Below are 15,966 nucleotides of genomic sequence, written 5' to 3' on the forward strand. Positions count from 1 at the left end.
ACTGAGATTTATTCAATGACACATGCACATTTGGACAGCTAGTAGCGTTCCAGTGAACAATTTTTATAACTGAACAGGAGATATTTATGACTTTGTTAGTCAATTAAGAACATTTCTAAAATACATGACTAGAATAAAACTGGAGCAATAAAGATAATTCTTCTCAAGAACAAAAAAGAAACTTCTTCATTTGTAATACTCCTGGCATCTATTAATATCAGCAGGGAACCAAAGGAGGACAAGAGATACATAAACGAAGTAATAACGTATCAGTCCTATTTGCCATCTGTCTCGTAGACAGTCCTCAAGTTTTCACTCCCATCAGTTCGTTCTTCAATGCTCCTCAATTTTGCAAACAGCTAGAATTCACTGGCTGGATGGCTAATTCACCACTCAAGTTATGCAGATGCCTTTTTTTTAAACACAAAAAAGCAAGTAATGGTTGTAATATCATGGGCTCAACCAAAAAATGGTTTTAAAAGTATTTCTCCTCTAAACAGTCTCTTCCTGAACACACTGAAAAGAAGCCACCAAGCTGTAAGGATTGAAGAAAGAGTCTCTTCTTATCAATATTGCACAGGAAAACAAACTCAATAAATTGTCAATATATTTTAAGAAGACTTTAAGCAGAAGAGTCGTCAATATTTATTAGTGTAACGAGAACCATCCAGCAGTGCAGCTAACGGGTGGGTGAAATACACATCAAAACTGTTTAGATGGAGCGACATTTGGCTAGCCAGTCTGAATCTCTCCTCGTATGTTTCGCTAATTTAAGGGAATCCTGTAGGGAAAAGACTTAGAGGCTGGTTTTCGTTTGTCGGGAGAGGTGATCTGTAACCATCAAAATTGCGTGGAATGCTTCCGCTGGTGGAACCAGAACTGTTACTGAGAGTCTCTATGCTTCCTTCTCGCTGAAGCTCTGAAATGGAACGAGAAAACAGGCCCTGGTTAATGTTTCAGATAAAAGAAGGACGTTTGCCATTAGAAGGCCAATTTACTGACAAATCTGTTTATTGTATCGCTGTTCTAACATTGCATTCACTCGTCATCCACCTTTTACTGGGTGATTCGATGAAACACTCCCGAGGCATCACATCTACTTCTTTCCTAGGCTTATATTTCAGTCTGAATAAAAATGGAGTTTGAATAAGACATCTAAACCTTGTATTTCAATTTCAGATGTGGTGTGTAATCACTTCCTTTGGGACGAGTACATTGATTTGCAATATATTAAGATCCCAAATTGGAGATCTGCAAGATTGAACTAAGCAGAATTATAGAAGTCCTATTGACAAACAATGGCATAATTTCACTTAACAGGCAGAGCTGGTGATATGACTGGACTAGAAAAGAGTTCAGTTGTGATACTCGCTAACTGTGACCTGCAACAACTGCACGCAACCAATGCAATTCAACAGCCTATTTCAAAAAGGATTTTCCACAACTTCTTTGTGCTGTACATACAGTGGAAAGCATCTTTGTGGTTTCTGAGGCAAACAGAAACGACAAACTTCCCTGGGTGATTGTCTGCTGGGACTACTATCTCAAAGCAAAAGAAGAAAGCAGAAATGATCATGGTTAGCATCCATTTACATCACTAAAAGGTGATGAAACTGTACTGACTGCATAGGGCTGGAGGAGCCTGTAAACAGGCCCAGGGATCTAAGGTTACTACTCTTGCAATCACACAGGTATCATTCCTTCCCGGGCTGGTCTTAACTCTTGAAACACTCATATTTTTGTGTGGGCAGAACATCATTTCTAACTCTGACTCTGCGTGAGCCACTTGAATCCAAACGCTGCCTGGGAAGTCTCACACTCTGCAGCACTCAGCGACGGCACGCAGCGGTGATATTAGGCAGGACCCCACGGACAGCACAAGCATCCTCTCCCAGCCACTCAGTGACAGATTACAACAAATATTCTGGTGAGTTGCAAAGTGAGGGCCAACGCCCACGCTCTGCACTCTGTTTCTACTCAAGCTGGAGGGATAAAAAGGGGTAAGACCTATGATGTGAAGCCCCTAATAATTTTGCTATGGGAAAGGGGGGGAGAGGGAAAAACCCCTCAGTCTATCTGTAGGCCGTTGACCGGACTGGTATAATGTTGAAAGGCACTTGTGGTACTATGGTGATGGGTATAGGATAAACACATGGAGCACACAGACTGACAGACAGACAGAGTTTTCCCTATTTACTTCAATGGGAGTTTTTCATGAACAAGGACTGGCTAGGAAGTGAGTCAAGGACTGCAGGATTTGGGTGAATGATTCTAAATGTTGTTCACTGCCAAATTTTACTGTATTGCTGCATTCACGGAGTTCAGTCTCACAATGGGATTCTACCTCAATTATAAACACAATAACAGTCCCTCTGCTGTGCTGAGACTCAGAGATAAGGACAAGCATATAAGTAAAATGCACTGCCCCAGTGACAAGCTTCATCACTAAGACAAAAACCATCCCACCCAAGTACCTTTCTAGCAGTTCCTCTTAGCATTAATACGAGGTACATGTGCATAGATGGGATCATAGATCCATTTGAATTCACACCTCATCTAGTAAGATGTGGCAAATTTAGTACCTGATCATGGAAGTAGTTTGCAAGGGAGATAATTGGCATAGGTTACACGAAGAAACAGATCTGTAGGAAGCCTGTCAACCTGTAAGAAGCAGTGACAATGCCCTAATCATGGTTTTCTTGCCAGCGTTTTGTTAAGGAATGTACAATGTATAAATGTCTTCATATTCCACATGAATACTGCACTGATCCTGGCTGATTTTGTGCTTTTATCTCCCCTTGCACACAGCTGGCTTTGGTTAAATGTCTCAGGTCAGAGCTTTCACTCACTGTGCAGCCATCACCAAGAAGACAGAACCCGGGTAGGCTCCAATCAAACATCATTAGGACTGTTGAACCCCTAACGAGGTTACTTTCCTCTCTCTCTCTCTCTCGTTTTTTTAAAAACCATAATTGATTTTCAGGCAAGTGCTGCATTTTCAGGACCATTAAAAAAAAGGAGGAAGAAGCAGCCCTTATTTTTCCTCAGTACTGTGGATTCCCAAAGCCCAAATGCTGAACAGCAAAATGCTAGCTTATAGGTGGGGGGAAGAGTGCATGAGACTCTGGCAGAGGTGTTACAGAACTCCAGCCTCTTTTAGTAACAGTGCCTTTATATTTGCCATTCCTCAGAGATTTACTTAGTATCTTAAAGTGAGATTTCTTTCCTGAGAATCAAAGTCTTAAGGCTTTTCAGGGGTGCTAAGCAATGGTAGCTCCTGTTCTTCTCAGTGCTCATCACCTCTGCAGATTAGGCCACTCATCTGTACGTAGTTTACTGCTGCTATGAAATGGAAAAAACCCTTTCCATTACAAACCAATATACAGTCATTGAAGAAGAGCACTCTTTGTGGGAGGCTGTTTGCAATACTTCTCATCACCGCTAGGGACACCGTGGGGGCTAGTGCCAAGGAGAGTAAAACAGCACTGAGAAAAGCATAAGAAAATTGGAGAGGAGTTGAGGTTTAGGGATGGGGTACTGGACTGGGAGTCAGGCGACACCGAGCTCCGTGTGTGATCCTTGGGCAAGCTGCTTCACCTCTCTCTGCCTCCGTTCCCCATCCCACCCTTTGTCTTGTCTATTTAGATATAACCTCTTTGGGGCAGAGCCAGGCTTGCTAAGTGTTTGTACACTGCCCATCACAGTGGGGCCCCACTCTCAGTTCAGGCCTCTACATGCTGCTGTAATGCAACAATACACAAATCAGGTTAAAAATGAGAATGAACAAAGTATGACTTGGTTAAAGGTTAAAGTAGAAACAAAGGCCCAAATTCTGGCTGCATGTAGGAGCACATCAGAAAACCAACCGGCCTTGGGTGGAAGTTCTCACCCTGAAGCCTGTGTGTGTCTCCTGGCAGAGTTCCTCTGAGTGGCTCCCTGGACTCCTCTGAGGAGCAGTGGGCACTGTCTGGGGTTCTTTGCTCTGTGTCCCCTTTGGAAGCCTTGATTTTAAACCTATGACCTATGTTACCTTCCTGTATTTTCATTTGTTGTCTCCTAGATTTAGCTGATCCCCTTGCTTGCTTCTGGCCCTTTCCCTCTGCAGAGGGGGAGGTCTTTTTAGTTTCATAGATGGATTCCTTTCAGGGATCCATCCAAAACACAGGAAACAACGAGGCCTAGAGCCTACGGACATTCTGCTCTGTCTGGAGCCAGTTACACAGCAAGGCGGAGGTGCAACATACTTTGGTATGTAAGGTACCATTACTCAAATCGCAAGTGCTATATAATAAAGCACCACTAAGAGGAACCCAGGCTCTCTACCCCTGCATGCACCTGGGGAGGCTGCTCCCTATTCCACCCCTCAGAGCAGCTATACTATGTGGGCGTAGGCATTTTCTGGTCACCAGAGACCAACCTCATTGTAAATATGGCCATCAGGCTCACGGCTATTACATCAATGGACAAAGTCAGCATGGTCATTACATCCCTGAATGTCAATCAGATAAGGAAGCATTTTAAAGGGGGGGAGAATCATAGACGTGTAGGACTGGAAGGGACCTCGGGAGATCACCTAGTTCAGTCCCCCGCACACAAGGCAGGACTATGTAATAACTAGACCATTCCTGACAGGTGTTCTTAAGAACCTCCAACGATGGAGATACCAGAACCTCCCTAGGCAAAAGGATGTGTGGTTCAAAGTCAACATAAGCTCCATTTTGAAGTTCTGCCAGGGACAACACAATGGCCCACTGTCTTGAAGACTGTCCTCCAGCTTTTGGGGTAGAAAACAGAGGACAGGCTCAGGATAGGGAGTAGTGGAGTAAAAAGTGCTAATATTCCGTAACTACGCTGTTTCACACTACCCAGCTGTAGGGAGGGGAAGGGCCAAATGGCCAGTCTATCTTCTGAAAAGACTTGACAGAACCAGCTTCCATGGTCTTCTGGGGCTCGTGTACGTCAAGAGATGCAGGCTCACAGAAAGGCTGCGTTCTAGTTAATAAACAAATCATTGTATTTGTCTTGTACTGTTTACCCTTTACAGTAACAGTACCCTTGATGGTTAAAAGGAAAATGTCCGAGGGTGAAATCCTGGTTACACTGAAGTCAATGGGAGTTTTGCCATTGATCTGAATGAGAGCAAGCTTTCACTCAACCTCTGGCCATCTTTCTCTCATATCTCATTGCAGTCTGTGCGAAAGCCTTTCAATATGTCTATCTTCCTTACAGCAGTTTTTTCAATATTGTTTTCCTTAAAGGCAAATCAATTCCAGCAGCAAATATTAAGAACCCTGCAGTAACAAAGCAACGTGCATGTGTGCTAGAGACAAAATCAAAATTTGGTAAGACAACCACCTACGCTTCCAAGGAGAATACTATGAACCATCATGAGCACACAAAAATCCTCCTTCGAACGACTGTCAAACAATCCTTAGGAGGTGCCTATTTAAATACATTTCAGCATTTTCATTTTAAACCATGTCTTTCTTTCATGTATGTACAGTTCAGAGGGGAAAAAAAATCTCTGCCAATCGAAACTCTTGAAATGAGGCATTAGCATAGGACTTAATTTATCAAAGGACCAATAGATTTTTAAATGCTATGTATTTTAAAGAAAATAAAAGGTTCCCAGTCCAATATTGTTTAACACTCAAAAAATACAATACGATCATGATTAAAACAGGGAAAAATGTTAAATGATGGAGGTTTTACTTCCTACTTCTTCCCTTTTCCATCTTTTTAAAATCTACTGTTTAAAAAGAATATAAAGGAATTAAAACAAAAAGCTCCTTTAAGTAATGTTAAGGTTGTGACATAAACCAAGCAAAGCCGGTGAAATTGGGGGAGATTTCCAAAGGCACAAATGGGGACTAGATTTTTTGTACCTTTGAAAATCTCCCTCCTAAAAGTTCTGTTCTTAACTATTCTGTTTATACAGTGGGGAAGAGGGAGGGACAGCACACCTCTAAAATATGCATAGACCTCAAAAGTGACATCATGTTGGGGGCATGGATGGCTCAGGGGATAATGAGCCTTTTTGCTAGGTTGCGAATTCAAATCCAGCCCAGGTTGGCAGATCACAACGGTCTTTACGATCATATGTGAAGTGTATCTGGCAATCATACTACGGATGCTCACATAAAAACAACCATTTTCACATGCTGGTCTCACTGGCAATTTCAGCAGGCAGCTGAAGGATTGAATGGGTGCAACCCTAAATGCTGAAGAAAGAGGACTATTAGTGGACTGGGAGTCAGGAGACCTCTGTTCTATTCCTTACTCAGCTACTGCCTTCCTCTGTGACCCTGGGCAAGTCTGAGGCCTAGTCTACACTAGGAAGTTAGGTTGGTATATCTACCTCGCTTAGGCGTGTGAAACATCCACACTCCTAGGCTGACCTAACCCTCGGTGCACACAACTCTAGGTCAATGGGTCAACCTAGCTACTGCCTCTCAGGGAGGTGGAGCACGTTTGCCAACGGGAGAGCTTCACTGATCAGTGTAGGTCGTGTCTTCGCTGAAGTGCTACAGAGGTGCTATTGCACAGCTGCAGTGTTTTAAGTGTAGACAAGCCCTTAATCTTGCCATGTCTGCTTCCTCGTCTGTAAAAAGGGATAATTCTACTAACCCAACTTTGGAAAGCACTCCGAGATCCTTTACTGCACAGCACTATGGAAGTGTAACATATTGTTCTAGTACCTTCTCAACCCCAGAGGTGACTCCCCCAGGTCATTGGCCTGGCTGTAAGGAAGCTCGCACAGCCGCTGCCTGTGCTGTACCTGTCCTGTGGATAAACAGAGGGCCAAGTTCACTCAAAATGAAACCCAAAGTCCAGCTGCAGAAGGAAGTGAGCGAAAGGCAGAATGGCAGCCTCAGCTTGGCACATCCTTGCTTATGTTGGCTGTGTGAGGTCACAAGTTTAGCAGTGCTCAAATACTGGGAGACAGATCTGTTCCTGGTGTAATTCTGTTGGCTTCCGTGGTGAGTTAAGACAGGAATGGACTTGGCCCTAGGTTGTCTGCAGGTTATTTCATCTACATTTCCATAGGTATATACTGCCAAGATGTATTAACTTCCTTAAATGTAGCTGTAAAACAACTTCTTATGATACACTTTAAGTGGCCTGTACACTAGCCAACAAATCGTGTCTCACATAAAACACATTCCATCTTATAGATTTGCTGGCTATTTGCGATAACTTCAATTTGCTTCTGCTGAGGCAAGAAAATCGGGGTTGAGTCATCAGGGTCTGCAAAATGGAGAGGAGAAGGAAAAAGGGGGCCTCTGGGAGTTATTTATGGGGTCAAAATAACACAAGACCTGCTCTTCTCATAGCATTTCCATTATCAAGGAAATGAAATACTGTGAGAAGACCAGCACTTGCACTACTTTGGCCCCCTAAATGGCTCCCTGAGGAATTAAAAAGCCCGTGAAAAATAAACACAAATATAAATAAACTCTAACACTGGAAACATAAATACGAAAACCTGCCTGCATCCCTAGAGGAAATGACTCAAAGTTCTGATTGGCCTAGAAAAAAAAATAGGCAGAAACATCTGCTGAAAAGATGAGGAGGGAGCCAGTTCAGGGGAGCTCAAAGCAGGGGAGCTCTCCTCCCTTTTGATGCTCACTGTAACAGCCACCAGCAGAGCAAATGGGAAGCACAGAATAATAGAGGGCTTCAGGGCACATGTGAGTTGAACTGTGTTGAGGAGAGAAACAACAACAAAAAACTAATCTCCAGTGCTGCACATCTACCAGATTTCAAAGGAAACAGGCTCCATAGGGCTCAAAAAAATAAGGAAAGAAAGACAAAACTGTCAGCCATGATCTTCTACCAGCGAATGTGCAGATTTGTGTCGCTGTGGCTCTGTGGCCCTGGGAGGCTGTGGGACTGATTCTCATCTATTGCTAGTGCAAATCGGGATTAAGCTCCTCTTAAATCAATGGAGGCATGTTAGTGTAGAACAGACCAGAACAAGGACCAATATCTCCCAGTGCAGAAGGAGTGAGAGAATTCGTTTCTCCTGAAAAAAAGTCGACAGGACTGAAAAGGCGTGAGTGGAAATGCTGCAGGAAGCAGTGTTTCTAGTGGCTACAGCAGGGAGGTGACTAGTTTGCAAAACTTATTTCACTGTAAATTTCAGAGACGAACGCTATCACATCTCCTCATGCTCAGAAAACAGACACCACTCCTTACACCAATACCACTGCAGCCATTCTAAGCCTTGCAGATGAAGTTCAAAACACCAGGCACACTGAAATAGCAGCTATTTTACCAGATTTGGCAACGACTCACTAACGCAGTGGGATGATGTGTAAAGTCTGTATGCCCACCGAGACGATATTCATTTTATCAGTGGTTGTTTATAACAGTTCCTAGGGAAAGAGGGCTGGTGCTCATACACTCAAAGCACTACACACAGATGAATACATCCCTCCGCCTCTCACCGTATTGTGTATCTATGCTGAGAGGATATTCCTCCATCCTCAGGGTATATGGTACAAAGCCTGGTCATCTGTTTTCATAGAAGAGGCTTCTCTCTGCTTTCACTCTGGCCACTCTTTTCAAAAGTGACAAATGGTTTAGGAAGACACCGTAAGGGGGCCTGATTTCCAAAGGGTGGGGGCCCAGCACTTCCTGGAAATCAGGCCTCTTTAAGGCGTTTCACATTGGGCACGAGTCACTTTTGAAAATCTTGGCCTCTGTCCCACATGTAAACCAAATGACCTCCCCACTCTCATTTATAAACAGGCCACTAGATTCAGGCCCAACCCTGCCAGGGGGTGCAGGCAGTCACCATGTATACAGAGAGAACAGCACAGTGATGGGTGCCCCAGAGAGGCACCTAACTATAACACTCCTGATTTTCTTCTGGCCTTCCCTAGGCCCCAGCTTTTTTCATCAATCGTCCTTTCACTCCTGTTGTCAATCCGGGGCTGCGCTGAATCAGAGAGCTGGGGTAAACTGGGCACCTGTACTAAGAGCTGTGGAATTGTAGTGAGAGGATGACCACTGAGTGACAGCTGCAGGGAGTGAGCCAGGGTTAGACAGTAGGCATGTCTTCCTCTGGGCTTGGAAAGTGTGGATCACATTTCAGGTACTACTGCAATTAACAGAGCAATAGGAACTCAAATGCAGGGCTGTGTGTGTTCCATTAACTCCCTCCCCATGCCATCCTGTTTTCATCCCTGCCAAAGGCTGAAAACTGCATCAGTGATACATTTCCTTCAGTGCACACAGTGCATGCTGTAGTCTGTTGCATTATTGAGCTAATTGTGAGAAACTGGTAGGAAACACTTATTTCTGTTAATATTTACCTTCGGTTTTCAAATACCAAGCCTGATCCTACCTTGCAGTCCCATCGTACAGCAAAAATAGTCCCCTGCTTTTATTAAGCTTTGTGACAAACGGGGGGATGAAGGGGGAAATGGACAGGACATGGCCCTATCTCAAAGCTTGTGATCCTCAGGAATGTGTCGGAGCAGAATAAGCTACATCAGGCACCAGTCCAGGCCAGGTTGCTGTACATTCAATTCGAAAAAGCTTCAGGAACTGTCAAAGGACTACAGCAAATCTAGAAAGGTAGAAAGTCCTGCCAAGCCTAAATGTGAAGCCATTTTATATGGCACATTAATTCAATGCCTGAAGAAAATCTATATGGCCCTCTTTTGCCCGGAACACTTATAAATTATGCTGCCTTTCTTATTCGTGCTCTCTCTGTAGTGGTCCACTTGAAGCCATGGTATCTCCTTTATGTCTACTCAAAAATCTCATCTCTAGTACATTATTCTCCTAATGGGTTTTCCTTTCTCTCTGTTTGCCTTCCCCTACAACAGGGTGTTAAGCCCAGTTTCAAAATATCCTCAAAAATCATTTCTGGAAGAGCTGACCCTTTTCTCTACCTACTGAGAATTGCACAAATTCCTGTACAGCATGGCAGAGATGCAGCCTGGATAAATGATACAATGACAGCCAGCCTGATGTGTCAGGGTAGTGGGGAAGCAGCCGCAACTCTGAATACAAGAATTATTCTTCATCATCTCAAACTGTCACAACACATTACACTCAAGCCCTCAGCTTGCTGAAGGAGTGACCCTGGACTGAATGGAAGAGTGCTTGGGGAAAGAACTAATTGTAGCCTCTTTTCACACGTCAGTCACTTTTCACAGCACCAAACCTTTCAAGCTCAACTAATGTCAAGTTCCCTTTTTCTTTTTCTGTGCTGAGTATTTTTGAGTTATAGAGACAGCATTTTTAAAGGAACAAGGTCTCCGGCAAGGGTCTGAGATGTGGGGGAAGGGAGGGAAGTGTAAGAATTAGTGCACGTTGGAAAGTCTATCAGACATCTGAAGATTCACTGGAAATTACTCCATCAACAGCTAGGAACTGAGAAAGTGGCATGGCATATTAGCAACTCATGTTTGAAGCTCTGAGTTCCATTTCTGTCATTCACCGCGATTATTGCACAGGGTCCTTTCCAATCCAAATTTAAATGGAAAGTGCTTAGAAGCACTGGAATTTACTCCGCCTTTTTGTGAAACTAGGATGCAAACCCGGTATCTGGTTTTACCATAGGAAAAGAGAAATGAGATGTCGCTCTTTAAAAAGGCCAGGTTAGAAGACACTTCACTGGGGACACGAGCAACTTTTGGAAGAACCGTTCAGAGGGAAAAATTAGAACTCATTTAACAATCAAAGCAACTTTCTTTTGTTTTGAAGAAAAGCAAATAGCCCTCCCTGGAGCTATGCTATTCAGAATCAGAGCACTGTATATGTCCTCTTGCTTAGAATATCCAAGTATTAGACAGTAGGGATGCTCTATATCTTCTTGTTATTAACCTAGATGGTCTTCAAACCATGATTTGAGGACTTCAAGAACTCAGACATAGGTTAGGGGTTTGTTATTGAAGTGGGTGGGTGAGATTCTGTGGCCTGCATTGTGCAGGAGGTCAGACAAGATGATCATAATGGTCCCTTCTGACCTTAAAGTCTATGAGTCTATGAGATTGTAAAATCTTTGGGGCAGGGACTGTTTTAATGCGTGTTTGTACAGTGTCTGCCACAATCGGTCTCCACTATCTGAATCCTAAGCACTGTTTATTACAAATAATAAATAGTCATTATGCGGATTCTGCCATCTGGATTCATGTCCAAAAGGGTCCCATGTACAATGAAGGGTAAAAGGCAACTTATACTAACACAGCGGAAGTCTTGAGGATCTGCTTTTGCAGATGTTTATGAACTACATGATTCTTCCCAACACAAGGATTAATAAAGCATTTTTATTGTAACGTTGCTACAGTTACTGAACTGAACCGGATATCTTCACACACGAGAACTTTCATGAAGCTCCAAAGACCAGAGTCTGCTCTCATTTACAGAGATCTATACTTGAAGGGGATGTCTACACCTCAAGCTGGAGGTGCAATTTCCATCTCAATGAAACATACCGGCACTAGCTCTGACTGAGCTAGTGTGCTAAAAATAGAAGTGTTGCTGCCCCAAGTAGGATCCTGTCCAAGACACTAGGTACATACGTAGGCTGCTAGCTCCTCCAGCCACTCATGTCGCCACCCCTACACTGCTGTTTTTAGTGGCATGTATGTCTCCTCTATCTGGAAATTAGAAGGCTTGTCTCATTTCTGTGTTTGTATAACTGCTACACAGCCAGTTGGGGGCATACCCTTTATTCAGATCCAGTAATAAAAAGAGATTTTGTCATAAATTTATCAGCAATTACGCAAATGGAAGGATGTTTCGCATCAGATTATAAAGTTTGAAAATAGTTAAACTTGGTGTCCTTCTCAGGTGTTAAAATTTTAACTCGTGGCAATGAAATGGGTAACATATAGGTGCACCATTGCCCTCTATTGGACAGAATAAGAATTGCTTAGATGTGTGTCAGAGGCCTGATCAGAGCTAAATGATGATTCTCCTTGAGTTCAAGTGGTAGGGGCTGTGCTTTGGGAGCAGCAGAACCATAGTCTGATTGTTAATTTCTGATTTAAAGACGCTCCAGTGGGAAATTTTAAATTCCCAGAAGAACTAAAAATTGTAGCAATTTTTTTTTTACCAGCTGTTTGAGTAAACGGACCTTAGACAACTTTGAAAAGAGGAAATGCAGAGATATCGCTGTATTGAATTTGTTTCACACCATTCCAATGGGAAAGATACTGAGACCCAAGAGAAGGGGCTACATTACATTTTCAGAATAGAAAAGACATGCAAACACTGTCTTTGAAATTGGAAATCAGTGGCCTATACAAAATATTAGTGACAAATTATCTTACAACAACTCTAAGGCTGAATCCACTAGAATTCTCTATAATGTAACGCACGGGAGATGAAAGCTGGCGTGTCAGGAAAAAAAAGGCGGTAGGGTCCAATGACTTGGAGGAGGGGATATAGAAGATAACACGTACCCCAAGGGCTGAAGACAGAGTCTTTTGAACATCAAAAGTCAACTGAGATTGCACAGTTACTTTGTAGTGCATTATTTCAATGCTAAAATGCCAAATGAATAACACGTACAAAAATTAAGAGGACGTCTGAATTTACATAAATGTCTGGACTGACTTCAAGCAAGATGAGATGGTGGAGACAAGAATAAAACATTTTCATGTGTGCACCTTTAAAGCATTCTGTCTGCAAAAATAAATGGAGCTTAGTTGGGTTTTCTTTAAAAAGAAAAACCCCAAACACCCCCAACAACTAGGTACATAAACAGTAAGATACCCAAATGTTTGGCATACAGCCAGGCTCAACTCTGAACATTTTATGGAAGGTTAAAAGTGCACCAGATAAAGGACTAAGCATTTAGAGAGACAATATTCTTCATGATAGGCACTTTCACGATGACTGCAGTGCTTTAAAAACGAATCTCAAGTTTCATACAGCTGTATATTTTTATAAAGAGGTTTAGGACATTTTGCTACTTAAATGGCACTTTCAAAAGACAAGTTGCTCATTTTAGCTAGTATGTGAAGTTTCAAAAGCTAAAGAACAATCTAAAAGTTATAGAAAACAGATTCCTTAGCCGAAGCACACAGTGTGAAATGTACTAACTGTTCATGCAAGATTTCCAAAAGTGTGTGTTCTCTCCCTTGTAAATGAAGAAGCAGATGTAATTGTTTTGATTTAAGAGGAGGGAAAAAAACAATCCCGAACTTCAAAGTCACAATATGCTGCTACTAAAAGTTTACTCTTCAGTATCCCAACTGGTTTCATCTGCTTTCAAATCTTGAGATCTACAATGTACCTTCTCATATTTAATATCTGTTTTCCTGCTGCAAGCCAGTGTGCATATATGTTTTTCATGTAATTAAGCAGAATTATCTTTTATCTTCAGTTACACAAGCAGCCTATCTGTGTATTTGAAACCAAAAAGCATTTACAGAGAAAACACTATATTAAAACCCTTGATTCTGGTCTCTTGTTCTAGGGTTGTGGGAGTGCCTCTAACTGCTCATTAGAGACCCCTCTCCCAGGGAAATTCAAATTCAAATGTTATTCTGTATGTTCACAACTCTTAACAACTCCATGCTGTGAAACTTTGTTCTGCCACTTTGCTGGAAACAGAGCTCCACAGGTTGCCTGGTTCTGCCCAAAAGTCCTGGAGGAAATATACAGGCTTACCCCTACTGCTTGAGGCTCAAAGCATGTCTATTCAGTATGATCCTGATCCTGAAAAGCGCAGGACACCCTCAATTCCCGCTAAAATCACAGAAGCTGAAAGCACTCAGCCCCTTGTGGGTCTGGGCCCACGTCCCCCACCAATACAACAGCACATCTTATTTTCATCTGATCACAGCAGCTCAAGACAATCAACGAGTGAGAAGATGAGCACTGCCTGCTTTTCCATCCCCAACTCAACAGTCCTAGGAAACAATCTGATCATGGAAAAGCTTCCACAATGTCAACATAATAAATATGGTGATTACCTCACAGTCTGGGCATCATTTCACTGATACACTGAATGAGAGATTTCAGACACGCCTAAACCTCAAAACCATTGCAATTTCTTTCATGTCTAAAACTTGCTTTGCCCCCACCTCCATCTGATTGGATCCCCTAACTATCCAAATTTAGAAAAAGAAGGTACTGTATAACTCAGGAAATGGACACATTTTGTGCTGTTACAGTTTTGTTGTCTGTGTGTGTGTGTGGGGGGGGGGTATGTTAAAGTGTGTACCTCTGCCAAAAACAGTATTGTTGAGTTCCTCATCTCTGCACTTCATTTTGGAGTACTGCAGAGCAAAATCATCCTGGTATAGATTCCAACAACAGAACACCTATGACATAGTGACCCTTCTGTAAGGAGAGCTACAGAAGGACTCAGTGCTCTTCTCCTGAGAGAGAAGGATGCCCTGATGGAGAAAGCTCAAATGATTCAGAGTGTGGCTTTGGTTTGGAGAAACAGACAAAAGTTTGGAGGCCAGATGACAATCTGGTGAAACTCAGAATAATTCTTGAAGTTAGTGGAGTCACAATTCACACCAGCTGAGGATCTGGTCCTAGATGCTTATTTAAACTACCTGAGCCTCTTGAATCTAAAACATTCAGATAGAAATCAAGAGAGGAGGCTTTTTTTTCTATTGTATGTCCACCATCCTAGTCCCAGTTCCACCCAGGAACTGGAGGTTCAGAAAACCCCAAATGTGTATCCAAATACTTCACAAACATCTCAAAAGGGACTATGTTTGAGATTGGTTCTAAATAGGGGCCCAGAGGCAGAGAGGGCTGGAAAGGTGGAGTGTATGAACATACTTTGTCCATACAAGTTTCACCATTGCTAGAAAGTGAAGATGAGTCATTGGGGTTGCGGGGGAGAGGGAAAGGAAATGGCAGAAGAGGGGTGAACACCTGGGCTGTCCGCTCCACCAGGATCTCAACATTTTTCAAATTAGTCAGTTTTTACAGATTAAAGTTGATGGCATTGCTTTAAGCAGCTGAAATGACTTTTAATTTTTGCAGGCCCACAAATAATTGCACCCACAATAAACTATTTAATTAGTTTAACTGTTTGATTGTGCCTGCCAAAACAAACAACCCAACCTGTGGATTCAGTTATTTTTAGGCACAAACTAAAAGATGGCTCAAGACTCTTTTAAAACCAAAACCAGGCCCTATCTTTTTATTATTGGTTGCAGAATGTCTTATCCATATAGTACCAAACTCTGACCTTGGAAATACATGTGCAAAGGAGCTCTGACGGAAGCTATATCTGAAGGCATAATTTGGCCCTCAGTTAACTTAGATGCATCTGCGCAGCATATTCATATTTGTTCTCATGAAAGCAGAGAGCAGCTGTCAACTGCTTAAAATAAGGATCCATTTTAATTAGAATAATCTTATTTTATGAATCATTAAAATATTGATTTTAACATTTTAGGCTTTTTTTTAAGTTCCACATTTTAAAACATTGCCAAATGTGTGAATGTACTGCAGACTGAACAAGCATGTAGCTGAAAATAACTCTTGGATGACATCTAGAAGAGTTCATGTAAGACCAGGGAATTTCTCTATGTGAACAGGGAACTCTCTGGGAAGATCTCCCAGACCAGACTAAAGCATGCACCGGGTGTTCTGGCAATGGAAAGAGGAAGCTGTGGGATGTGTTTTGTTGTCTGAATTGGGACAGCACTGGGGGAATAAGGAGCATTTCAGGGAGAGACTCTGGGGGATTTCCTATTCAGCACATGGGAGAAGGCAACATCTGGATTCTGAGGTAGGCAGGAGGGCGCAGAGGCTTTGCATTATCTCAAGCTGGCTAGCAGGTTGCCATTATCTCTCTCTTGAAACAGTCACCCACATCTTAGTCTCCTCTGGACTAGAGTCCTGCAATGTACTCTGCTTTTATAGCTCCACTGAAGTTTTTTCACCCCCCCGTCACATGTCATGCTGGAGCATGTGGGCCGAGCTGAGGGAGCACACATCCTTGCAGTGGGTGGGAACAGTTGCTAA

At 42.6% G+C, this 15,966-nt stretch overlaps 1 protein-coding gene across 6 annotated transcripts in view; it reads right to left on the reverse strand.

Annotated features, from left to right (window-relative positions):
* Positions 1 to 15,966, reverse strand: part of BCAS3 (BCAS3 microtubule associated cell migration factor) — a 488,600-nt gene continuing 472,634 nt past the window's right edge. For 4 of the 6 annotated variants that reach the window (XM_030537160.1, XM_030537161.1, XM_030537162.1 and 1 more), the window contains one exon: positions 1 to 919. In XM_030537160.1, the coding sequence (XP_030393020.1) occupies positions 771 to 919 (149 nt within the window). In that variant the 3' untranslated portion in view covers positions 1 to 770. The remainder of the gene's footprint in view (positions 920 to 15,966) is intronic. The other 2 variants (XM_030537164.1, XM_030537165.1) reach the window with 1 other exon arrangement.

Source organism: Gopherus evgoodei, chromosome 17 (assembly GCF_007399415.2).
Source record: "Gopherus evgoodei ecotype Sinaloan lineage chromosome 17, rGopEvg1_v1.p, whole genome shotgun sequence".
Classification (NCBI taxonomy): Eukaryota; Metazoa; Chordata; order Testudines; family Testudinidae; genus Gopherus; species Gopherus evgoodei.